General features: G+C 36.6%; 1 protein-coding gene across 3 annotated transcripts in view; it reads left to right on the top strand.

Annotated features, from left to right (window-relative positions):
- The window catches only part of SCP2 (sterol carrier protein 2), a 161,924-nt gene that overhangs the window by 61,558 nt on the left and 76,833 nt on the right, over positions 1 to 23,533 (top strand). For 2 of the 3 annotated variants that reach the window (XM_022575708.2, XM_022575709.2), the window contains 4 exons: positions 4,405 to 4,491; positions 5,661 to 5,811; positions 6,908 to 7,055; positions 19,247 to 19,354. In XM_022575708.2, coding sequence (XP_022431416.1) covers positions 4,405 to 4,491; positions 5,661 to 5,811; positions 6,908 to 7,055; positions 19,247 to 19,354 — 494 coding nt within the window. The remainder of the gene's footprint in view (positions 1 to 4,404; positions 4,492 to 5,660; positions 5,812 to 6,907; positions 7,056 to 19,246; positions 19,355 to 23,533) is intronic. The other variant, XM_022575710.2, reaches the window with a different exon arrangement.

The raw sequence follows: 23,533 nt of genomic DNA, 5'->3' as shown, positions 1-23,533 counted from the left end.
AATTATGTTAGTGTCATTAACTCTTACTCTGATAGAATAATGTGGTTATTTATATCCTAAAAAGTAGTCTGAAGTAAAATTACATCATATGTATTACTGATAATTAATCTTTGAATCCCTAGTGCCTAGTGCAATGCATGGCTCATAGCATGTACTTAATGGTTGCTGAGTAAAATTTGTTCACTGGGAAATGAATTAGTGCCACACAAGTAGAATCTCTACGAAAGCAAACCACTAGGCAATAAAAGAATAGTAGCTAACTTTATTAAATGCCAACTCTGTGTCACTGTGCTAGGTACTTTTATGTACATTTTCATTTAATCCTCTCAAGGACCCTATAAGGTAGTTATTTTTATTCTTATTTTATAGATGATGAAAACGAGGCCTACAGAAATTAGGTAGCTTGCTCAGGATCATTCTAAATAGTGGTAAAATAGTGTTTATATTTTTCCTTCTACTAGATTATAAACTCCTTGAGGGCAAGAGCCATCTCTTATCTTTATGTTCTTAATGCTTAGCACGGAGTCTGGAACATAATCAGTGCTCAGTAAATTGTTTCTGAACTATTAAACAAATTTTGCCATGTTTAATAAACATAAAAACATGATAAGGGACATTGTATACCACAAGTGTCATTACCACGTATTTCTAATACTTCATGCTACTACTTGTTCTCCTCATTCTTCTGATTTTGAATTGATGTTTGAATTCAGGGTATACCTAATTAACAAATAATATCTACTCCCATGCCCTAAATTTAATGGTATTTTGCGAAAGATCTAAGGGTATTGTGGAAGCTTTGGTTAATTCCCTTGCTTATATAATAAAATAGAAATTCCTTCATATGAGATAACAAGCCTGTTATAATTTGGCCTCGTTCTACTTTGCTGGTCTTATTTCCTACCACTTCCCTGGTTATTCTCAATCTCATCTCTCACAAGATTACTTGGTATTCCTTAAGTGTATTATACTGTGCTTGTTTCTGTGTTTTTAGTTATGCTGTTAACTCTCCCTGGAATATCCTTCTGCCTTTCTTTTGTTTGGCAAGTATCTACTTACTCATCAAGTCTCAACCCAAATATCATTGCTTCTCTTAGTACCTTCTTAAATAGGCATAACTATTTTTTCTCATGAGCTTCATTGTACTCTCTGTATATGTCTGTTACAACATATCACAGTGTATCATACTTATTTATAAATCTTTCTCCTCTGATGATGATGATCCTTGAGCAGAGATTATGTCTCATCTTTATATCTTCAGTACCTATTAGGGTATTGGAACATAGTATATGCTCAATAAAACTTTGCTGTTACTGAATAGTAGTTAGGATAAGCAGTCTTAAGCCCATAAATATGGTCTAGAGCTGATTTCTTTGTCCTTAGAACTTGGAGAACCATTAAAAATCCTTGTGATTTCCTGAAACTAGTAAGGAACTGTACCAACATATTGAGGAGTTGACAGTATGCAGTTTCCTGGCTTTGAGTCTCCAAAGAGCAGCTCTTGACCTTCCCCAGAGAAGCAAAACTTCCAAGTCTTTCTTTTACTTAACTCCCTGCCCTACCAGGTACTCATTTATCCACTCATTACAGCATTCTTCTAAAGGATTTTCATTCACTCAGCTATTATGTATTCAGTAGCCTACTATGTGCAAGACGCTGGTAAAGCTACTAGTGATATAGCAGTGAACAAGATGGGTAAATTCCTTGTCCTCATGGATCTTCTGCTATGTATTATAAGTTCTCAATTATGTTGAATAGGCAAATGTTATTTCTGAATGTCAGCTTCATCATTTAAAACTCACTGAAACAGCCAAGAATAGCCTAGGTTTGGCTTAGAAATTTCAGATGCTAACTTCTTACACTAGGTTTTGCTTGACTAGTGAAGAAAGATAATTCTGTGTTTGCTGACCAGTCATTAGAGATAACCTGTTACATATTTCTAAGAAGGTTGAGTTAAGAACCTTCTCAAGTGCTTCCTCACAGATTATAAGAATACCTAAAGGCAGTGAGAATCTGTGATCAGTAGTATAAGATTAGGGATAGCTTCTGCCACTTGAGCCTTCGGACCTGTGTCTATAACTCTCCCTCCTTACTATCTCTTGAATTCATTACTTCTTTCCATCTTTTTTTTTTTTAATTTTATTTTTTGGCTGCGCTGCACAGCATGTGGGATCTCAGTTCCCTGACCAGGGATTGAACCTGCGCCCCCTGCATTGGAAGCACGGAGTCTTAACCACTGGACCTCTAGGGAAGTCCCGCTTCTCTCCATCTTTTACTTCCAATTCCCTATTTTAGGCCCTTATCATTTCTTGCCTTAATTATTGCCCCAATCTCTTAGTTGGTTTACTTGCTTTTGGTAATGCCTTTTTAGTGTCCCTTTTCCATACCACAGCTTTCTTGCTGAAATACAGATCTGGTCATGTCACTCCCAGCTTAATATCCTTTAGTAGTTCCTCATTGTTTTCAGTATAATGTAAACACCATATACTGGCCTTTCATGATCTGATCCTTGTTCATGTCTCCTGCCCCCTCTTCTTCATCTTGCCTCCATATTCCTTCCCAGATGTCACGCTCTAGCTTCAATAAACTGTTTCACCTCAGGAGGCTTTGCATGTGCTGACCCTTTTGCCAGGAATTCTCTATCTCCTATTTCCTCTTATTTGCCTAACCTCAGAGAGGAAGTCCCCTTTGGTATCTGGGTTTGATGTGTATCCTGTTGGTCCCGTGGCACCCTGTATAACATTTCTATCATGGCATTTATCATACTAGGATGGTGTATTTATTGCCGTGGATTCAGACTGAGTTCCTTGAGGGTAGGGACTATGTCCATGTCCCCACTGTCTAGTACAGGATCTGGCTTAAATAAAGAATTTTTTTCAAAGTTGGTGATGGTCAAAGTTAGCTTCAGAAGCAAAGGTGCAGACGGTAGTCTGCAGATCTAAGTTACATGGGCTTGATTTCTAAACACTGGAATTGCTTAATTTCCATACCAGTTGAAGTTTGCTTTTAGAAACTCCCTTATTGTATCTATTTGTGCTGCTGTCTTTCCAGAGCAATTTCTGAAACCATCTGATTATATTGTTAGAGGCACCAAAGGGGATGAAACTAAGTTTCTTCTTGGCAGTGATGAGAAAGGAAATGTGTTTTGAAGAATGCAGATATATTTATTTTTTTCCATGTGAAACAATTTTAATGATTTTCGAACCTCTCAGACATTAAAAACCCTAGACACAAGGCTCATTTGAAAGAACGTGTTTTCATATTGACTCAATACCAGAAATAAGCAGTTGGCTGAGGAGAATGCAGATATTTTCTTGCAGGTTTTATACATTTATTTAAGAATGCCATTAGCTTTCATTAAATGTAGTTGTATAATATTATCACCACAAAAGTTGGCTGAATTGCAAGTCATTTAATTTTGCTTTTAAGGAGCTAATATTTTTGTAATTCTCCAGGACAAAAAAAAAGGTATTTTATTTTAACCTCCAACTGGTTTGACACCAACTGGGTGTACTGCAATTTAATTCTGGTACCTGCCACCCAGAGTTAATGCAGACTCTATGAATTAAGACTTCACAAGACTGCTCTCACTTTAGATGCCAGATGAAGTAGGATCCCCAGGCCACCTGCACTTCTGACCAACTGACTATAAATTCAGTGGTTCCCATGATCCTCTCATGTTTGATAATTCACTAGAATGACTCACAGAACTCAGGAAAGTACTGTACTTACTGAGGAACAGCCAAATGAAGAGGCACATAGGATAATGACTGGGAAGGTTCCTAGTGCAGAGCTTCCATGCCCTCTTCCCATGGAGTCAGGGCACAACACCCTCCTGGTATGTGAAGGTACTCGGCAACCAGGTGGCTTCACCAAGCTTCAGTTTCTAAAGTTTGTACTGGGGCTTCATTATGCAGGCATATTCAATTAAATCATTGGCCACTCGATCTCTAGGCCCCCCTCTTCTCCCTAGGGGTCAAACTGGTTCAAAAGTCCCAATCTTGTATTCTCATGGTTGATCTTTCTGGTGACCAGACCCCTGGCTCATCCCTCCCTTATCCCCCAGCTAACAAGGGGACCACTGCAAGTTACCTAATTAGCATAACAAAGACACTTCTATTACTCAGGAAATTCCAAGGGTTTTAGAATCTCCATGCCAGGAACCCAGGACAAAAATTAGACAAAAGTTTTTTTATACAACATGATATTTTGGAGTTAGGAATTTTAAAAATTCAATTCAAATGACTTATTTATTGTAGATTGAAATGGTTTATTGAAAGCCTATCTTTCGTTTGTGAAAAGAGTGTTTATGTGTTATTCTCTCTTTAACTTCTGGACCAGAACATCTTCAACAAAAATTGTGATTGCTACCTCACATTCTGTAACTACTTATTTTATATTTAGGTATTCCCAGTTCCAAAAGGAGTACAGTTTAGATGAAGTGATGGCATCTCAAAAAATTTTTGATTTTTTGACTATCTTACAATGTTGGTAAGAAAAACACATTTTAATATTTAATAGAAGTACTGTGCCTTCTCCCCCCCCACCACCCCCCGACCCCCTCTATCCCTTGGGTAGACTGTAGGCACTGTATCTGGGTATATCTGTATCTGCTTTTATAGAACTCCTACCAAGTATAGTCCTTACCCTGGAGTGAGCACCCTTGCTTCCTATTCCTGTCTAGACACAGATTGTCTTTTCTCTTGGAAAATTATATATTTTACTTCCTTTTCTCATGACTTCCAACTACTCTGTTTTAATAGTATTTATTCATTTAAATGTGGCTTGGGAGGCCAGTGGAGTCCAAAGGTTTTTCCCTTGACCATTTTGTTTTCTCTGCTGTATATTTCTACTGTAGGAAATTTTACTCAATCATACTAACTACGAGTAAAGGTAAAACAAGAAAAAAAATCAAAGCTCTAATAATGATAGTAACTCTGTCTTGAAAATTGCTTGACAATATCTGTCTCCTGGAAGACTGAGTTAGTATTGCATAGCTCCTACCTGTGCCTAACTCTCACCTGGATGTGTCCTGGAGTTACTGTCTGGGATGCAAGTGAACAAGTGACGTCCATTTTTATCTGTAGCAGTATGAGTGTCTGCCCATTTTTATAGTACAGCTCAACTCACAGAAGGCTTCTTGTGTCTGCTGCCTTCCTTCACAGCTGCTCTAAGGAAAAGGTCTATTTTGAGGAGATCTCAAGAGTCTTAACCAAACCATGGGCTTTCTGGTATCTCCTATTCCATCCTTTCCCAGTTTCCAAAAGGATTCCAAGACTGATTATTTGGGAGATAGCAAAGTTGGAGCTAGTTAGGCCTATCGTAGAATCTTTATTAGCTCAGGAATAACCTTGTGGACCCCTCAGAAGTCACCAGAAAATACCTTATGTATCTGCAGAGGCAAATCTGGGATTCTTTGCAATAAGAACTTTTTGGGAGAGACCCTTAGAGACCAAGCAGTGACTGATAGCATTTAAATTCTTGTTAGAAGTTCAGTCTTCAGGTGTGAAGCATGTATAATTTTTAACTGCAGATATTACAAAGACAGTCCAATGACCAGCAAGCATACACCCAGCCTTTCCACACTGAAAGAACTCCTAGACTGAAATCCTAAGATCGAGGTGAACCAGGTATAAATAACTATTTTCACCTCCTCTTAGTCCCACTTCAGATGGTGCTGCAGCGGCAATTTTGGCTAGTGAAGCATTTGTACAGAAGCACGGCCTGAAATCCAAAGCTGTGGAAATTTTGGCTCAAGAGATGGTGACTGATATGCCAAGCTCGTTTGAAGAAAAAAGCGTTATTAAAATGGTGTGTCTGAGATTCTGTTTTATTAATCAGTCAAGGGATTTCTTTTTCAGAATTTCAAAGTGACATCATGTCATCAGCTCTGAACGTTATTTACTTGAAAAAAATTGGTCTAGAAAATTTAATATTATAACCCATCCTTAAGAACCTGTTAAGGGAAAATAACTGATAAGAACATATGCATGCACTTTTAACTAACTAGTGTGCTATTTTTAAAAATTTTGAGTTGCCTAAATATGCCCAGAACTCCAGTCTTACAGAGTTAAGGGAAAAACAAAGATATTTTCAGGAACTTTTTTGCACTTTAAAAATCACTGATTGAAGATTGAGTACAAAATGGAGGAAGTAAAAAAGATAAGAATTCTGACCTAACTTAGTTGAATATTTGAAGATACATACATATATACACACATAAAAATGTGCATTATGTACACACACATATATAAATAAGCATATGGTTTACGTTAGAGTTTACAAAATGATTTTACAACAATGCTTTGAATTTTAAAATGTTTCTGTAACTTGCCCAAGATCACACAACCTAGGGTGTGGCAGAGGTGAAACTTATACTCAGGTTTTCTGATTGTAGTACATTTTCCATCACATCACAGTTTTATTCCTTGGAAAAGAGGTGAGTTTGCATGTTATTATCTGAGACCAAAGGGGTGTTAATAGCATGAATTTTGGAAAGATGGTTTGAATCCTATATGATCTTCTAAAAGAAGATTGTTTATTTTCATATAGAAATTCACCCATATTTTTCAGTGTATCTGAATCATAATGATCTCTTGATAAATCTCTTCAACCTATCTACCACAACTATATATTGTGGTTTGATAGAGTTTTTGTAACTTTGCACAGGGTATGGCATGAGGAATTGTAAGTCCTTTTTATAGTACAAAATGTAATGTGTATGTTCATTCTCCCTCCTGGATATTCTTTGATTTGGACTTTCTGTGTAATACAGAATTAACTGAGATTTCAATATTTATGGTCAGTTCTCAACTGTTAAGGTTATACATATTAATCTCTTATAAGCCTTATATAAAAGTCCCAGTTTTGGTGCCCTTAATTTATTTATATATGGTTTTGGTTTTAGGTTGGCTTTGATATGAGTAAAGAAGCTGCCAGAAAGTGCTATGAGAAATCTGGCCTGAGACCAAGTGATGTTGATGTAATAGAACTTCATGATTGCTTTTCCACCAATGAACTTCTTACTTATGAGGCACTGGGACTCTGTCCAGAAGGTAATATCTTTGATGAGATGCAGATTAACTTACTACATGTCACTGAGAACATTTCACTTTCATCATAAAACAAAACAATTCACTAATTGTCTTTCCCTCCATGTTGGCTCTGCCACACTGTGCAAAGCGAATGGAAGCTATCCTGATCTTGGACTCTTAGAACATGTAGTCTTGGACAGTACCAAATGAGATGACAGAGTATACAAATAATTTGTTTTATGTAAATCAGGGGTACTTGTAATGCACTGTTAAGTAAAAAAAAAAAAAAAGGATAAAAAGAATCACACATGTAATTCCAGCTATTTCAAACTGTGTTTGAATAAAGACCTGCAGAAAGGAAAATGGAAAAACTAGTTGGTGGGATCTGGAGGATTTTTTTTTTCTTTTTGTTTTTAAAGTGGTTGTACCATTTTCCATTTACTAGCAGTATGTGAGATTTCAGTTGTTTCACCTTCTCATCAACACTTGATGTGGTCAGTTTTTAAAATTTCAGCCATTCAAAAGAGTATATAGTGGTGTTTTATTTTAGTTTTATTATGCATATCCCTCATGACTAGTGATGTTGAGCATCTTTTCTTGTGCCTATTGGTCATTCATATATCTTTTGTGAAGTGTCTGTTCAGACCTTTTGCCCTTTGATTGTTGGGTTACTTGTCTTTATTGTGTTGTAAAATTTATATAAATGTATATTCTGGATACAAGTAATTTGTCTGATATATGTGGGCTGTGAATGTTTTCTCCCAGTCTGTGGCTTACCTTTTTGTTTTATTAATAGTGTCTTTTGAAGGACAAATTAAAAATTTTTTGATTATCAATTACATATTTTCTTATCAATTTTTTTAATGGTTCAGGCTTTTTATATTCCAAGAAACTTGCCTACTGCAAGGTTGTAAAGATTTTCTTCTATTTTTATTCCAGGAGTTCTGTAGTTTTAGATTTTACATTTAAGTACATGATCTATTTTGAGTCAATTTTTATGTTTGGTGTAACGTAAAGGTTGATATTACTCGTTTTTACCCCATACACATATTCAGCACCATTTATTGGAAGGACTTTTCTCTCCCCATTGAATTGCCTTGGCACCTTTGTCAAAAATTGCCCATATATGTGAGGGTCCGTTTTTGGATTCTCTGTTCTATTCCAATGATCTACATGTCTACCTTTTCACCAATACCAAGTTAGTTTGGCTACTGTGTTTATTCTACTACACTCTACTATACTATACTATATCAGATAGGATAAGTTCTCCAATTTTGTTCGTTTTAAAAATCATTTTGGTTATTTTAGGTCCTTTGCATCTCCATGTACATATTAGAATTAGTTTGTCAATTTCTACAAAATAAAAAGCTTGCTGGAATTTTCATTGAGTCTGTAGATTGATTTAGAGAGAACTGTCATCTTAACAATGTTGAATCTTCCAATCCATTAGATGTGTATATGTTTCCATTTGTTTAGCCCTCCTTTAACTTCTATTAGAATGTTTGTAGTTTTCAGTATAGCCCTTAGGTGTCTTTTGTTAGGTTTATTCCTTGGTATTTATGGGTTTTGGCATAATTTTTTTTTTAACCTTCATTTTCCAATGTTTGCTGATAGTATATAAGAATACAATTGATTAAAAAAAACTTGGAAACTGTAACTTTGCTAAATTCATTTGTTCTAGTCGTTATTTTGCAGATTATGAGTGATTTTTCATATAAACAATCATGCCATTTGCCAATGACAGTTTTTGTCTTCCTTTCTGATCTTTTTATTTTTTCTTACCTTACTGCAATGACTGTGAGCTCTAGTACCATACTGAACAGAAGAGGTGAAAGTGGGCATCATTACCTTATTCCTGATGTCAGGGGATGCACTTTAATATTTTACCATTATGTATAATGTTAGCTATAGGTTTTTTGTTGATGCCATTTATCATGTTGAGAAAGGTCCTTACTATTCTTAGCCTGCTGAGGTTTTTTATTTTGTTGTTGTTTTATCATCAAGGGGTGTTGAATTTTCAAAAAATTCTTCTGCATCTATTAAAATGATCTATGTGGATTTTGTCCTTTATTCTTTTCACATGGTGAATTACATTAATTTTGAATGTTAAACTAACCTTATATTTCTGGGATTAATCCTACCTTTTAATATATTGTTAGAATCAATTTGCTAGCATTTTGTTAATGAAATTTGTTTATATATTCATGAAGGATATTTGTCTGTAGTTTTCTTTTTTTCCAAGTTGTTTTATTCCAGTCTCATAAAATAAATTGAGCAGTGGTCACTCATTCTCTATTTGCTGAAATAGTTTCTGTAAGATTAGTGTTAGTTCTTCCTTGACTGTTTCATTACCAGTGTAATCAAGTAGATTAAAGTTTTCTTTGGGGGGGATGTTTTCAATAAATTAAAATTTCTTAATAGATACAGGCCTGTTTATAATTTTATTTATTTACTTATTTTTTAACATCTTTATAGGAGTATAATTGCTTTACAGTGGTGTGTTAGTTTCTGCTTTATAAAAAAGTGATTCAGCTATACATATACATATATCCCCATATCTCCTACCTCTTGCATCTCCCTCCCACCCTCCCTATCCCACCCCTCTAGGTGGTCACAAAACACTGAGCTGATCTCCCTGTGCTATGTGGCTGCTTCCCACTAGCTATCTGTTTTACATTTGGTAGTGTATATATGTCCATGCCACTCTCTCAGTTCGTCCCAGCTTACACCTCCCTCTCCCCGTGTCCTCAAGTCCATTCTCTACATCTGCACCTTTATTCCTGTCCTGCCCCTAGGTTCTTCAGAACATTTTTTTTTATATTCCATATATATGTGTTAACATACGGTATTTGTTTTTCTCCTTCTGACTTACTTCATTCTGTATGACAGACTCGGGGTCCATCCACCTCACTACAGATAACTCAATTTCATTTCTTTTTATAGCTGAGTAATATTCCATTGTATATATGTGCCACATCTTCTTTATCCATTCATCTGTCGATGGACACTTAGGTTGCTTCCATGTCCTGGCTATTGTAAATAGAGCTGCAATGAACATTTTGGTACATGACTCTTTTTGAATTATGGTTTTCTTAGGGTATATGCCCAGTAGCGTGATTGATGGGTCATATGGTAGTTCTATTTTTAGTTTTTTAAGGGACGTTGGTACTGTTCACCACAGTGGCTGTATCAATTTACATTCCCACCAACAGTGCAAGAGGGTTCCCTTTTCTCCACACCCTCTCCAGCATTTATTGTTTGTAGATTCTTTGATGATTGCCATTCTGACTGGTGTGAGGTGATACGCATTGTAGTTTTGATTTGCATTTCTCTAATGATTAGTGATGTTGAGCATCCTTTCATGTGTTTGTTGGCAATCTGTATATCATCTTTGGAGAAATGTCTATTTAGGTCTTCTGCCCACTTTTGGATTGGGTTGTTTGTATTTTTGATATTGAACTGCATGTGCTGTTTATATATTTTAGAGATTAATCCTTTGTCAGTTGCTTCATTTGCAAATATTTTCTCCCGTTCTGAGGGTTGTCTTTTCGTTTTGTTTCTGGTTTCCTTTGCTGTGCAAAAGCTTTTAAGTTTCATTAGGTCCCATTTATTTTTGTTTTTATTTCCCTTTCTCTAGGAGGTGGGTCAAAAAGGATCTTGCTGTGATTTATGTCTTAGAGTGTTTTGCCTATGTTTTCCTCTAAGAGTTTGATAGTGTCTGGCCTTACATTTAGGTCTTTAATCCATTGTGAGTTTATTTTTGTGTATGGTGTTAGGGAGTGTTCTGATTTCAGTGTTTTACATGTAGCTGTCCAGTTTTCCCAGCACCACTTATTGAACAGGCTGTCTTTTCTTCATTGTATATTCTTGCTTCTTTTATCAAAAATAAGGTGACCATATGTGCGTAGGTTTATCTCTGGGCTTTCTATACTGTTCCATTGTTCTGTATTTTCTGTTTTTGTTCCAGTACCATACTGTCTTGATTACTGTAGCTTTGTAGTATAGTCTGTAGTCTAGGAGCCTGATTCCTCCAGGTCCATTTTTCTTTCTCAAGATTGTTTTGGCTGTTCGGGGTCTTTTGTGTTTCCACACAAATTGTGAAATTTTTTGTTTTAGTTCTTTGAAAAATGCCATTGGTAGTTTGATAGGGATTGCATTGAATCTGTAGATTGCTTTGGGTAATATAGTCATTTTCACAATGTCGATTCTTCCAATCCAAGAACATGGTATATCTCTCCATCTATTTGTATCATCTTTAATTTCTTTCGTCAGTCTTACAGATTTCTAGGTATTTTTGATTTCCTCTTTGATTTCTCCAGTGATCTCTTGGTTATTTAGTAGTGTATTGTGTAGCCTCCATGTGTTTGTATTTTTTACATATTTTTTCCTGTAATTGATATCTAGTCTCATAGCGTTGTGGTCGGAAAAGATACTTGATACAATTTCAGTTCTCTTAAATTTACCAAGGCTTGATTTGTGACCCAAGATATGATCTATCCTGGATAATGTTCCATGAGCACTTGAGAAGAAAGGGCATTCTGTTATTTTTGGATGGAATGTCCTATAAATATCAATTAAGTCCAGCTTGTTTAATGTGTCATTTAAAGCTTGTGTTTCCTTATTTATTTTCATTTTGGATGATCTGTCCATCGGTGAAAGTGGGGTGTTAAAGTCCCCTACTATGATTGTGTTACTGTCGATTTCCCCTTTTATGGGCTGTCAGCATTTGCCTGTGTATTGAGGTGCTCCTATGTTGGGTGCATAAATACTTACAATTGTTATATCTTCTTCTTGGATTGATCCCTTGATCATTATGTAGTGTCCTTCTTTGTCTCTTCTAATAGTCTTTATTTTAAAGTCTGTTTTGTCTGATATGGGAATTGCTACTCCAGCGTTCTTTTGATTTCCATTTGAATGGAATATCTTTTTCCATCCCTTCACTTTTAGTCTGTATGTGTCCCTAGGTCTGAAGTGGGTCTCTTGTAGACAGCATACATATGGGTCTTGTTTTTGTATCAATTCAGCCAGTCTGTGTCTTTTGGTTGGAGTATTTAATCCATTTACATTTAAGGTAGTTATCAATATGTATGTTCCTATTACCATATTCTTGATTGTTTTGGGTTTGTTATTGTACGTCTTTCCTTCTCTTGTGTTTCCTGCCTAGAGAAGTTCCTTTGGCATTTGTTGTAAAGCTGGTTTGGTGGTGCTGAATTCTCTTAGTTTTTTCTTGTCTGTAAAGTTTTTAATTTCTCTGTCAAATCTGCATGAGATCCTTGCTGGGTAGAGTAATCTTGGTTGTAGGTTTTTCCCTTTCAACACTTTAAATATGTCCTGCCACTCCCTTCTGGCTTGCAGAGTTTCTGCTGAAAGATCAGCTGTTAACCTTATGGGGATTTCCTTGTATGTTATTTGTTGTTTTTCCTTTGCTGCTTTTAATATTTTTTCTTTGTATTTAATTTTTGATAGTTTGATTAATATGTGACTTGACGCGTTTCTCCTTGGATTTATCCTGTATGGGACTCTCTGCGCTTCCTGGACTTGATTATTTCCTTTCCCATATTAGGGAAGTTTTCTACTATAATCTCTTCAAATATTTTCTCAGTCCCTTTCTTTCTCTCTTCTTCTTCTGGGACTCGTATTATTCAAATGTTTGTGTGTTTAATGTTGTCCCAGAGATCTCTGAGACTGTCCTCAATTCTTTTCATTCTTTTTTCTTTATTTTGCTCTGTGATAGTTATTTCCACTATTTTTTCTTCCAGGTCGCTTATCCATTCTTCTGCCTCAGTTATTCTGCTATTGATTCCTTCTAGAGAATTTTTAATTTCATTTATTGCGTTGTTCATCATTGTTTGTTTGCTCTTTATTCTAGGTTCTTGTTAAACGATTCTTGTATTTTCTCCGTTCTAGTTCCAAGATTTTGGATCATCTTTACTGTCATTATTCTGCATTCTTTTTCAGGTAGACTACCTATTTCCTCTTCATTTGTTTGGTCTGGTGGGTTTTTACCTTGCTCCATCTGCTGTGTGTTTCTCTGTCTCCTCATTCTGCTTAACTTACTGTGTTTGGGGTCCTCTTTTTGCAGGCTGCAGGTTCGTAGTTCCCATTGTTTTTGGTGTCTGCCCCCAGTGTGTAAGGTTGGTTCAGTGGCTTGTGTAGGCTTCCTGGTGGAGGGGACTGGTGCGTGTGTTCTGGTGGATGTGGCTGGATATTGTCTTTCTGATGCTTAGGACTCCATTCCGTGGTGTGTTTTGGGGTGTCTGTGACCTTATTAAGATTTTAGGCAGCCTCTCTGCTAATGAGTGGGGTTGTGTTCCCGTCTTGCTAGTTGTTTGGCATAGGGTGTCCAGCACTGTAGCTTGCTCATCGTTGAGTGGAGCTGGGTCTTAGTGTTGAGATGGTGATCTCTGGGAGAGCTTTCGCCATTTGATATTACGTGGAGCCAGGAGGTCTCTGGTGGACCAGTGTCCTGAACTCAGCTCTCCCACCTCAGAGGCACAGGCCTGACACCCGGGTGGAGCACCAAGACCCTGTCAGCCACACGGCTCAGAAGAAAAGTGAGAATAAAGAAAGAGAGAAAGAAAAAAATAAAATAAAGTTTTTAAAATAAAAAAGTTATTAAAGATAAAAAGTTAAAAAGTATTAAAAATAAAAGAAAGAAAGAAGAGAGCAACCAAACTAAAAAACAAATCCACCAATGATAACAAGCACTAAAACCTATACTAAAAAAACAATAAACAGAGAAAAAACACACAAAAAACGGACAGACAGAACCCTAGGACAAATGGTAAAAGCAAAGCTATATAGACAAAATCACACAGAGAAGCATACACATATACCCTCACAAAAAGAGAAAGAGGAAAAAAAATGTATATATATAAAAAAAGGGAAGAGAGCAACAAAATCAATTAAAAATTCTACCAATGATAATGAACTCTAAATACTAAACTAAGATAAACATAAAGCCAGAAACAAATTAGATGCAGAAAGCAAACCCCAAGTCTACAGTTGCTCCCAAAGTCCACCATCTCAATTTTGGGATGATTCCTTGTCTATTCAGGTATTCCAGAGATGCAGGGTACATCAAGTTGATTGTGGAGATTTAATCTGCTCCTCCTGAGGCTGCTGGGAGAAATTTCCCTTTCTCTTCTTTGTTCACACAGCTCCTGGGGTTCAGCTTTGGATTTGGCCCCACCTCTGCATGTAGGTTGCCTGAGGACATCTGTTCCCTGCCCGGACATGACAACGAGGTTGAAGTAGCAGCTCATCAGGGGGCTCTGGCTCACTCAGGCTTGTGGGAGGGAAGTGTACGGAATGTGGGGCGAGCCTGTGGTGGCAGAGGCCAGCATGATGTTGCAACAGCCTGAGGCGCGCCATGTGTTCTCCTGGGGAAGTTGTCCCTGGATCCCGGGACCCTGGCAGTGGCGGGCTGCACAGGCTCCTGTGAGGGGAGGTGTGGATAGTGACCTGTGCTTGCACACAGGCTTCTTGGTGGCTGCGGTAGCAGCCTTAGCATTTCATGCCCGTTTCTTGTGTCCACACTGATAGCCGTGGCTCGTGCCCATTTCTGGAGCTCGTTTAGGTGGTGCTCTGAATCCCCTCTCCTCGTGCACCCTGAAACAATGGTCTCTTGCCTCTTAGCCAGTTCCAGACTTTTTCCTGGACTCCCTCCCAGCTAGCTGTGGCGCACTAGCCCCCTTCAGGCAGTGTTCACACAGCCAACCCCAGTCCTCTCTCTGGGGTCTGACCTCCGAAGCCTGAGCCTCAGCTGCCAGTCCCAACCCGTCCCAGCCAGTGAGCAGACAAGCCTCTCGGGCTGGTGAGTGCTGGTCAGCAGCGATCCTCTGTGTGAGAATCTCTCCGCTTTGCCCTCCGTACCCCTGTTGCTGCGCTCTCCTCTGTGGCTCTGAAGCTTCCCCCCTCCGCCACCCTCAGTCTCCGCCCACGAAGGGGCTTCCTAGTGTGTGGAAACCTTTCCTCCTTCACACCTCCCTGCCAGAGGTGCAGGTCCCGTCCCCGTTCTTTTGTGTCTGTTTTTCCTCTTTTTTTTTTCCCTACCCAGGTACGTGGGGAGTTTCTTGCCTTTTGGGAAGTCTGAGGTCTTCTGCCAGTGTTCAGTAGGTGTTCTGTAGGAGTTGTTCCACATGTAGATGTATTTCTGATGTATTTGTGGGGAGGAAGGTGACCTCCACGTCTTACTCCTCTGCCATCTTGAAGGTCTGATCTATAACTTTTGTTTCTTCCTGTACCTATTAATTTTGGTAAGATATATTTTTCAAGAAAATTGTCAGTTTTATTTAAGTAGCCAAATTTCTTCACTGAAGTTGTTCAAAGTATTCTCTTAGTATCCTTTTAATGTCTATAGAATCTATGGTAATAACCTTTTTTTTTTAAATTCCTGATATTGATGAGTTTTGTTCTTTCTCCTTTTTTTCTTCATCTGTCTAGCTAGAAGTTTGTCAATTTTGTTGAGCTTTACAAAGATTCAGCTTTTGCCTTTGTTACTGTCTTTTTTCCCCCCTCCATTTCACTGATCTCTGCTCTTTATTATTTCCTTCCTTTAACTTCCTTTGGGTTTACTTTTTTTTGTTTGGTTTTGCTTTGTTTTAAGTTTCTTATGATAGATAGATCCTTAGATCATTTATTTTAGATATTTCTTCTTTTCTAGTGTAAGTATGTAAAGCTATACGTTTTCTTCTAAGCAGTATTTTAGCTGCATTCCACAGATTTTGATATATTCATTGTCATTTAGTTCAAAATATTTAAAATGTCCCTTTAATGTCTAATTTTGTCTTTGACCTGTAATTATTTAGAAGTGTGCTGTTTAATATCCAGGTATTTGGAATTTTCCTAGGTATCTTATTGTTATTGCTGTCTATTATAATTTTGCTGTAGTCAGAGATTACGCTTTGTTTGATTTTGATCCTTTTAAATTAATTGAAATTTACTTTATGGCTCAGCATATGGTATATATTGGTGAACTTATGCACTTGAAAAATAATGCAGATTCTGTGGTTGTTAGATGTAGTGTTCTGTGTATGTTAATTAAATCAAGGTGATTGATAGAATTTTTAAGACCTTCTGTGTCTCTACTAATTTATTTGACTTGCTGTATCACTTGCTGAGAGAGGGGTGTTAGAATCTCCTACTACAATTGTGGAACTATTTCTTTCTTTATTTCTGTCAATTTTTGCTTCATTTATTTTGAGGCTCTCTTATTTATAATTGTTATGTCTTCCTGATGAGTTGTGTTTTTTTTCATTATGAAACATTCTGCTTTATCTCTGGTTACATTCTTTGTCTAGAAGTGTCTTTTTTATCTGACTAACATAGCATGCCAGCCTTCTTATGCTTACTGTTTACATGATATATCTTTTTCTATCCGTTTGCTTTCGACCTATTTGGGTTATTTATTTACTTATTTATTTATTTGTCTATTTAAGGTGTGTCTCTTGTAGGCAGTAGTGTATTGTTTTTTATCGACTTTGTCAGTTTCTGCCTTTTAACGGAGTGTCGTCTAATACAGTAGCCACTAGCTCTATGTGGTTATTTAATCCTTAAAATGTGGCTAGTACAAATTGAGATGTGCTGTAAGTATGACGTACACATCAGATTTTGAAGACTTAATATGAAAAATAGAATATAAAGTATTTCATTAATAATTTTTTATATTGCTTACATTTTTAAAAAATTTTTATTTATTTTTGCCTGTGTTAGGTCTTCGTTGCTGTGTGCGGGCTTTCCCTAGTTGCGGCGAGCGGGGGCTACTCTTTGTTGCAGTGTGTGGGCTTCTCATTGCGGTGGCTTCTCTTGTTGTAGGGCATAGGCTCTAGGCACGTGGGCTTCAGTAGTTGTGGTGCATGGGCTCTAGAACGCAGGCTCTGTAGTTGTGGCACACGGGCTTAGTTGCTCCACAGCATGTGGGATCATCCTGGACCAGGGATCAAACCCCTGTCCCCTGCATTGACAGGTGGATTCTTAACCGCTGTGCCACCAGGGAAGTCCTTATATTGGTTACATTTTGAAATGAAAATATTTTGGATATATTGGGTTAAACATTATAAAATATATATTAAATAAAATATATACTAGAAAATTTTAAAGTACATATGTGATTTGCATTATATTTCTGTTGGGCAGTGTGATTTAAAGAGCATTAACGTTTAATGTAATTACATATTTATATAGTAGGCTTTAGGTTGACCATTTTATTATGTTTCCTCTATATGTCCCTTTGTTTTTTGTTACTCTGTTTTCTCTCTCACCTGCTGCCTTTTGGATTATCTGAATATTTTTAGTATGACATTTTAGTATGTATTGTCTTTTTGGCCATATTTGTTTATTCTTAGCTTAGTTTTTGGTTAGTTTTGTTTTGTTTTAGTGGTTGCAGGGTTTCTCAACCTCAATACTGTTGACACTTGAGCTAGATTATTCTTTTTTGTGGGGCTTGGACATTGTAGGATGTTTCACAGCATTCCTGGCCCTCTACCCACTACATGCCAGTAGTACCTGCCCCCACAGTTGTGATAATCAAAAATGTTTCCAGACATTGCCAAATGTCCCCTGGGGACAAAATTTCTCTGGGCTGAGAACCACTGCTATAGGGGTCTCCTTAGCATTAATATTGTACCACTTCACATAAAATGTAGAAACCTTGCAAACATATACGTCCATTAACCAATTCCCTTCTGCCTTACACCCACCTTTATGTTAAATTATCATATGTATTACATCTATGTACATTAAAAAGAACCCAAAGACAGTGTTATAATTTTTGTTTTCAATAGTTGCACATATTTTAAAGACCTTAGGAGGAAAAAAGTCCTTTATATTTACCCAGATATTTATTATTTCTGTTGTTCTTTCCTCTTTCTTGCTGATCCAAATTTTTCTAGAGAATTTACTTTAGCATTTCTTATAAAGCAGGTCTTCTGGAATGTTAATTCCCCAGTGGAATATTCTGATACTTCATAGGATTGTATGTATTGTGGAAAATCATGCAGTAAATTATTCACTTCTTGGGGTTGGTTTGCGTTCAGTCTGCTATTACTCAGTACAGTGACAGCATTTAACAATATGAAAGCAGTAATAGCAGATAGTTTACTTGTTATGACTAGAGCCTTGTATCAGGTTCTATGTTAGAAACACATCAGAAAATAGAAGAATGTCTCAATGGATGGTTTTTAATCTACCACCTAGATTTAAAATCAAATTAAAAGTGTTAAGTCATCTAAAATTCTGTGATTAGTATGTTTCATTTTGCCAGTAGAGGAACGCTCTTGTTTTTGAAGGCAATAAAATGTGTTGGCTAAGAACACAGGCTATGGAGCCAGGCTGCCTGAGTATTCTAGATCCCCTACTTTGGCCTTAGATTGGTTACTTAATATCTATGTGTCTCTTTCCTTATCTGTAAAGTGGGAATGATAGTACCTACTTCGTAGGGTTGAGGATTAAATTAAATTATGTAAATACACGTAAAATAATGAGAACAAGGCCTGACACAGAGTACGTAACAGCTATTAGCCACCTCTGATAACACCACCACCACCGTTTGGAGATTCCACCTCTCATTACCAGAAAGATCATCTGGAAGAATATTTTATACTGTACATGCATTTTTATTTACTTCTTAACCACCTGGAAGAATGACCAGGGAATCGATAGGAATGTTGAAGCTGCCAAGCATGTGATGTAATTTTTTTCTTTTAAGCTTACATTTATGCTCAACGGTATTTTCAGTCATTTTCCTTCATTTCATGAAAGCGCTCTTTTTTTTCTGTCCCTCTCCCCCCTGTTGTTTACTAAGAATATTTATATAGAATGTAATAGTACAGTTGAAATGGGAATGAATATTTTGTCAAAATTATGAATTTTTAAACCTAATATTATTTTACAGCATTGTATCTATTTCGATGCTTTTCTTCTGGTTCTCTGAATCTTGATTATATTTGTAGCAATTTTGGAAGCAGAGAGCTCTTAGGAGCTAATAGGAGCTTTGTTTCATGCAGGAAGTGTTCTGAAAATATAAGCTTTTATTACTCAGTATTTATTACCTCACTTTTAGAAGTGCTTGTATCAATTTGAAGTTAGTTTGAGCCATCAAGAAATGTTTGCTCCAAGAAATTCTTGGCTATCTGTAAGTTTAAAAAAAACAAACATATCATTTGCTCTGATGTTATTTTTAACATTTATGAATATTGTTTTTCCTTCTATAGGTCAAGGTGGGAAACTGGTTGATAGAGGAGATAATACTTATGGAGGAAAGTGGGTCATAAATCCTAGTGGTGGATTGATTTCAAAGGGACACCCACTTGGAGCTACAGGTAATAATACACACAGATTTTATAATTTTTAAGTCATTTTCGGCATAAGTGTGAATGATTTGGTCATTGATTTGAATGAATGATTGTATTCTCTGATTTTGGTAGCCAGTGTTTTAAATGATTATTTAGCCACGGTATCTTCGATTTTCGTTAAGTATAGTATAGTTCAATAATCTTGATTAATTGATGAGAATTTGAATTAGTTGAAACTCTAAATTCAACAATAGGCATTTTAAAAAGTTTGATTATTTTAAAGTTTGTGTACAACTTAACAAGATGTTTCTAGATCTGCTAGATAAGAATCATTTGAAATAAGCACGTTATTTATATGTAGTTGCATATGTGGTTGGTGTTGCATAGAAATTTTTTTCTCTTGAGAGAACTGGACTAAAAGATATGAAATAAGAATTTTACTATGGCTCTACTGCTGACTGGCCATGTGATGCTTTTGATTAATTATCAGTTAGTCAGTTAGTCACTTTGAGTTTCCTTAATTGTAAAATGAAATTGTACAAAGTGGTTTCTGAAATAACTTAGCACTAAAATTCTGAGATTTATTTTATGAAGACAGGTGAGTTTTGTATTTTTTCAGTGTCTTACATATTAAGTAAAATTTCATAAATTATCACAAATTCCAAAATAGAGAAGTTAGAATTTATAGTATATTTATTACAGCAATTAACTTTGGCTTGTTTCTGTTTATCACTTAAATTAGGTAAGTTCATAATCTAGTAGAGAAAATAGGTATACATAGATAGAGCATAAGAGAGAGATAGATAGACAGGCACATACAGTTGCAGTATGATGTGCCACCTTGCTATTTGTTTTCTGTCCTGTGTGTTCTTTGGTTCTTTTCTGTCTTTCATAATATCTTTTATTAGTGGGTGTTTTTTAGTATTTTATTTTCTCTCTTCTATTGAATTATTTCTTTTTCTCTCTCTCTCTTTTTTTTGTTTTAGTGTTTGCTCTAGGATTTACAACATCCATCTTTAATTTACTGTAGTCTACCTTCAAATAATGTCATACAATTTCACTTATAATGTACGGGATTTTTACAACAGATTATTTCCATGTACCCCCTCCTATCCTTTGTGCTATTATTGTCAGACACATACTTCTAAATATATTATTAACCCCACAATATACTATTATTATTGCTTTAAATAATTTAATGTCTTTAAAAGTAATCTTAAAATGAGGTGAACAAGAGTGATGTTACTGAGACTGGCAGAATAACCACATCTGAAAATACCCTGTTATAAAATTACCAAGAACACTTGCAAAAATTGTCAAGCTCAACTTTTTCAGAACTTTGGAAATTAACCAAAGGCTTACAACGATCTGGGGGAGCATTTATTAAAAACAAGTCAACAGCGTTTTCTCTGTAAGAACAGCAAGCTTTGTGGCATTTTTTACTTGCTCTGATAAGAGTTCTTTCTCCAGCTGCATGGTAGCCTTGAAAACCAACAGCCTGCAATCATGGTGAAAACTAGCATTTTACCCAGCACTGGAGGAGCCAAAATGGAGTTGGAGCTCTTTCAAAGCCCCATATTCAGAGACTTGTCATTATTTGACCTGTCTGGAAGTTCCCTGGTAAACCAGTCTCAAAAAGCTTGTCTTTATGTAACCTGACAGAGAACTTGTCCAGTGTAAACAGTATTTTCCTTAGAGTCATTTGTCAAGAACAATCAGCAACAACTGTTTAACAACATAGCTGCCTGAGATGCCGATAACAACTGGAGCAAACAACAAATTAACCAAAGGAAAAGAAAAGCTTAAAAGAAGAAGGCTGGTGAATGAAATGTCCATAGAAACTGAGGTAGCCCAAATATTGGATTTGCTAGACAGACTTTAAATCAGCTATTTAAGTATGTTCAAAGAAGTAAAGGTATAAAAGTATACTTTCTTTTACTTCTTTATATATAGTAAAGAAGTAAAAGAAAGTATAATAATGTTTTACCAAACAGAGTATCAATTACTAGATAGAAATTATAGAAAAGAACCAAATAAATTCTGGCATTGAGGAGAAAAGTAACTGAAATGAAGAATTTACTAGAGGGGCCCAATACCAGATTTGAACAGGCAGAAGAAAAAAGTTGGTGAACTTTAAGATAGGTCGATTGATATTATTCAGTCTCCGAAACAGGAAAAAAAAAAAGAATGAAGAAAAATGAACAGAGCCTCAGAGACTTGTGGGACATTAGCAAAGTGTAGCAACATATACATACTAATAGTCCCAGAAGGAGAGGATAGGAAAAAAAGGGCAAAAAGAATATTTGAAGAAGTGAAGGCTGATAAACTCCTTAAACTTGAAGAAAAAACATGAATATACATATCCAAGAAACTTAACAAGTAGGAATACCTCAAAAAGACCCACATCTAGACACATAATCAAACCATTGGAAGCAAAAGACAAAGAGAGTGTTGAAAGCAACAACAGAGACGTGATTCATCACGTACAAAGGATCCCCAATAAGACTTAACCTCTGCTTTATCTTCTGTAACCATTAAGGCAGTGTGATGAAAGAAGCTGCCAACCAAGAATTCTGTATTCAGTGAAACTACCTTTAAAAAATGAAGAAGTTAAGACATTCCTAGATTAAAAAAATTGAGAGAATTTATCACAGACCTCCCTTATAAGAAATAATTTTAAAGAGAGTCATTCAGACTGAAATGAAAGAGCACTAGACAGTGAAATAGAGAGCACATGAAGAAAGAAAGAGCATTGGTAAATGTAACTACCTTGGTAAATATAAAAGACAATATAAGTGTATTTTTTTGTTTGTCACATTTTCCCCCCTCCTATCTGATCTAAAATACAACTGTAAAGGGCAGTAATCTGAGTTGCTTTATACAATGCATAGAGATATAATTTGTATGACAATAACACAAAGGGGGAAGGAGGGAAGAGAGTTATATAGGAGCAGATTTTTTGTGTATGCTACTGAAATTAAGTCAGTATTAATCTGAACAACTAGATTGCTATAAATTAAAATGTGAATTGTAATCCCTAGAGCCACCACTAAGAAAATAACTAAAAAATACATAGTAAGAGAAATGACAAAGAAGTAAAATGGTACATTAGAAAATACCTATTTAACACAAAAGAAGGAAATAATGGAGGAATAGAGGGATTAAAAAAGACTAAAGTTCAAGAGAATGAGAAGGGAAGCCACAGACTAGGAGAGAATATTTGCAAAAGACACATCTGCTAAAGAACTATTATCTAAAATATACAAAGAACTCTTTTTTTTTTTTGCGGTACGCGGGCCTCTCACTGTTGTGGCCTCTCCCGTTGCGGAGCACAGGCTCCGGACGCGCAGGCTCAGCGGCCATGGCTCACGGGCCCAGCCACTCCGAGGCATGTGGGATCTTCCCGGACCGGAGCACGAACCCGTGTCCCCTGCATTGGCAGGCGGACTCTCAACCACTGCGCCACCAGGGAAGCCCCCGAAGAACTCTTAAAAGTAAACAGTAAGAAAATGAGCAATCTGATTTAAAAATGGGCAAAAGATCCAAACAGACACCTGTCTAAAGAAGATATACAGGGGCTTCCTTGCTGGTGCACTGGCTAAGAATCCACCTGCCAATGCAGGGGACATGGGTTCGAGCCCTGGTCCTGGAATATCCCACATGCTGTGGAGCAACTAAGCCCGTGTGCCACAACTCCTGAGCCTGTGCTCTAGAGCCTGCAAGCCACAACTACTGAGGCCTGCGCGCCTAGAGCCTGTGCTCCACAATGAGGGAAGCCACTGCAGTGAGGAGCCCGTGCACCTCAAGGAAGAGTAGACCCCGCTTGCCGCAACTAGAGAAATCCCGTGCGCAGCAACAAAGACCCAACGCAGCCAAAAATAAATAAATAAAATAAAATATATTAAAAAAGAAGATATACAAATGGAAAATAAGCATATGAAAAGATCCTTAACATCATATGTCATTAAGGAATTGCAAATTAAAACAGCAATGAGATACTACTACATACCTATTCAAATCTCCAAAATCCAAAACAGCAACAACACCAAATGCTGGAAGATTCTTACAAAATGGAACATCCTCTTACCATAGGATCCAGCAGTTGTACTCCTTTGGCATTTACCCAAATGAGTTGAAAACTTATTTATACAAAAACCTACACGTGGATGTTTATAGCAGCTTTATTCATAATTGCCAGATCTCTGA

The sequence above is a fragment of the Delphinapterus leucas genome, chromosome 1, assembly GCF_059928025.1.
Source record: "Delphinapterus leucas isolate spDelLeu-1000000601 "Yukka" chromosome 1, BTC_Dleu_Yukka2, whole genome shotgun sequence".
Classification (NCBI taxonomy): Eukaryota; Metazoa; Chordata; class Mammalia; order Artiodactyla; family Monodontidae; genus Delphinapterus; species Delphinapterus leucas.
The sequence above is the reverse complement of the archived record's forward strand: the minus strand, read 5'-3'. Positions and strand labels throughout refer to the sequence as shown.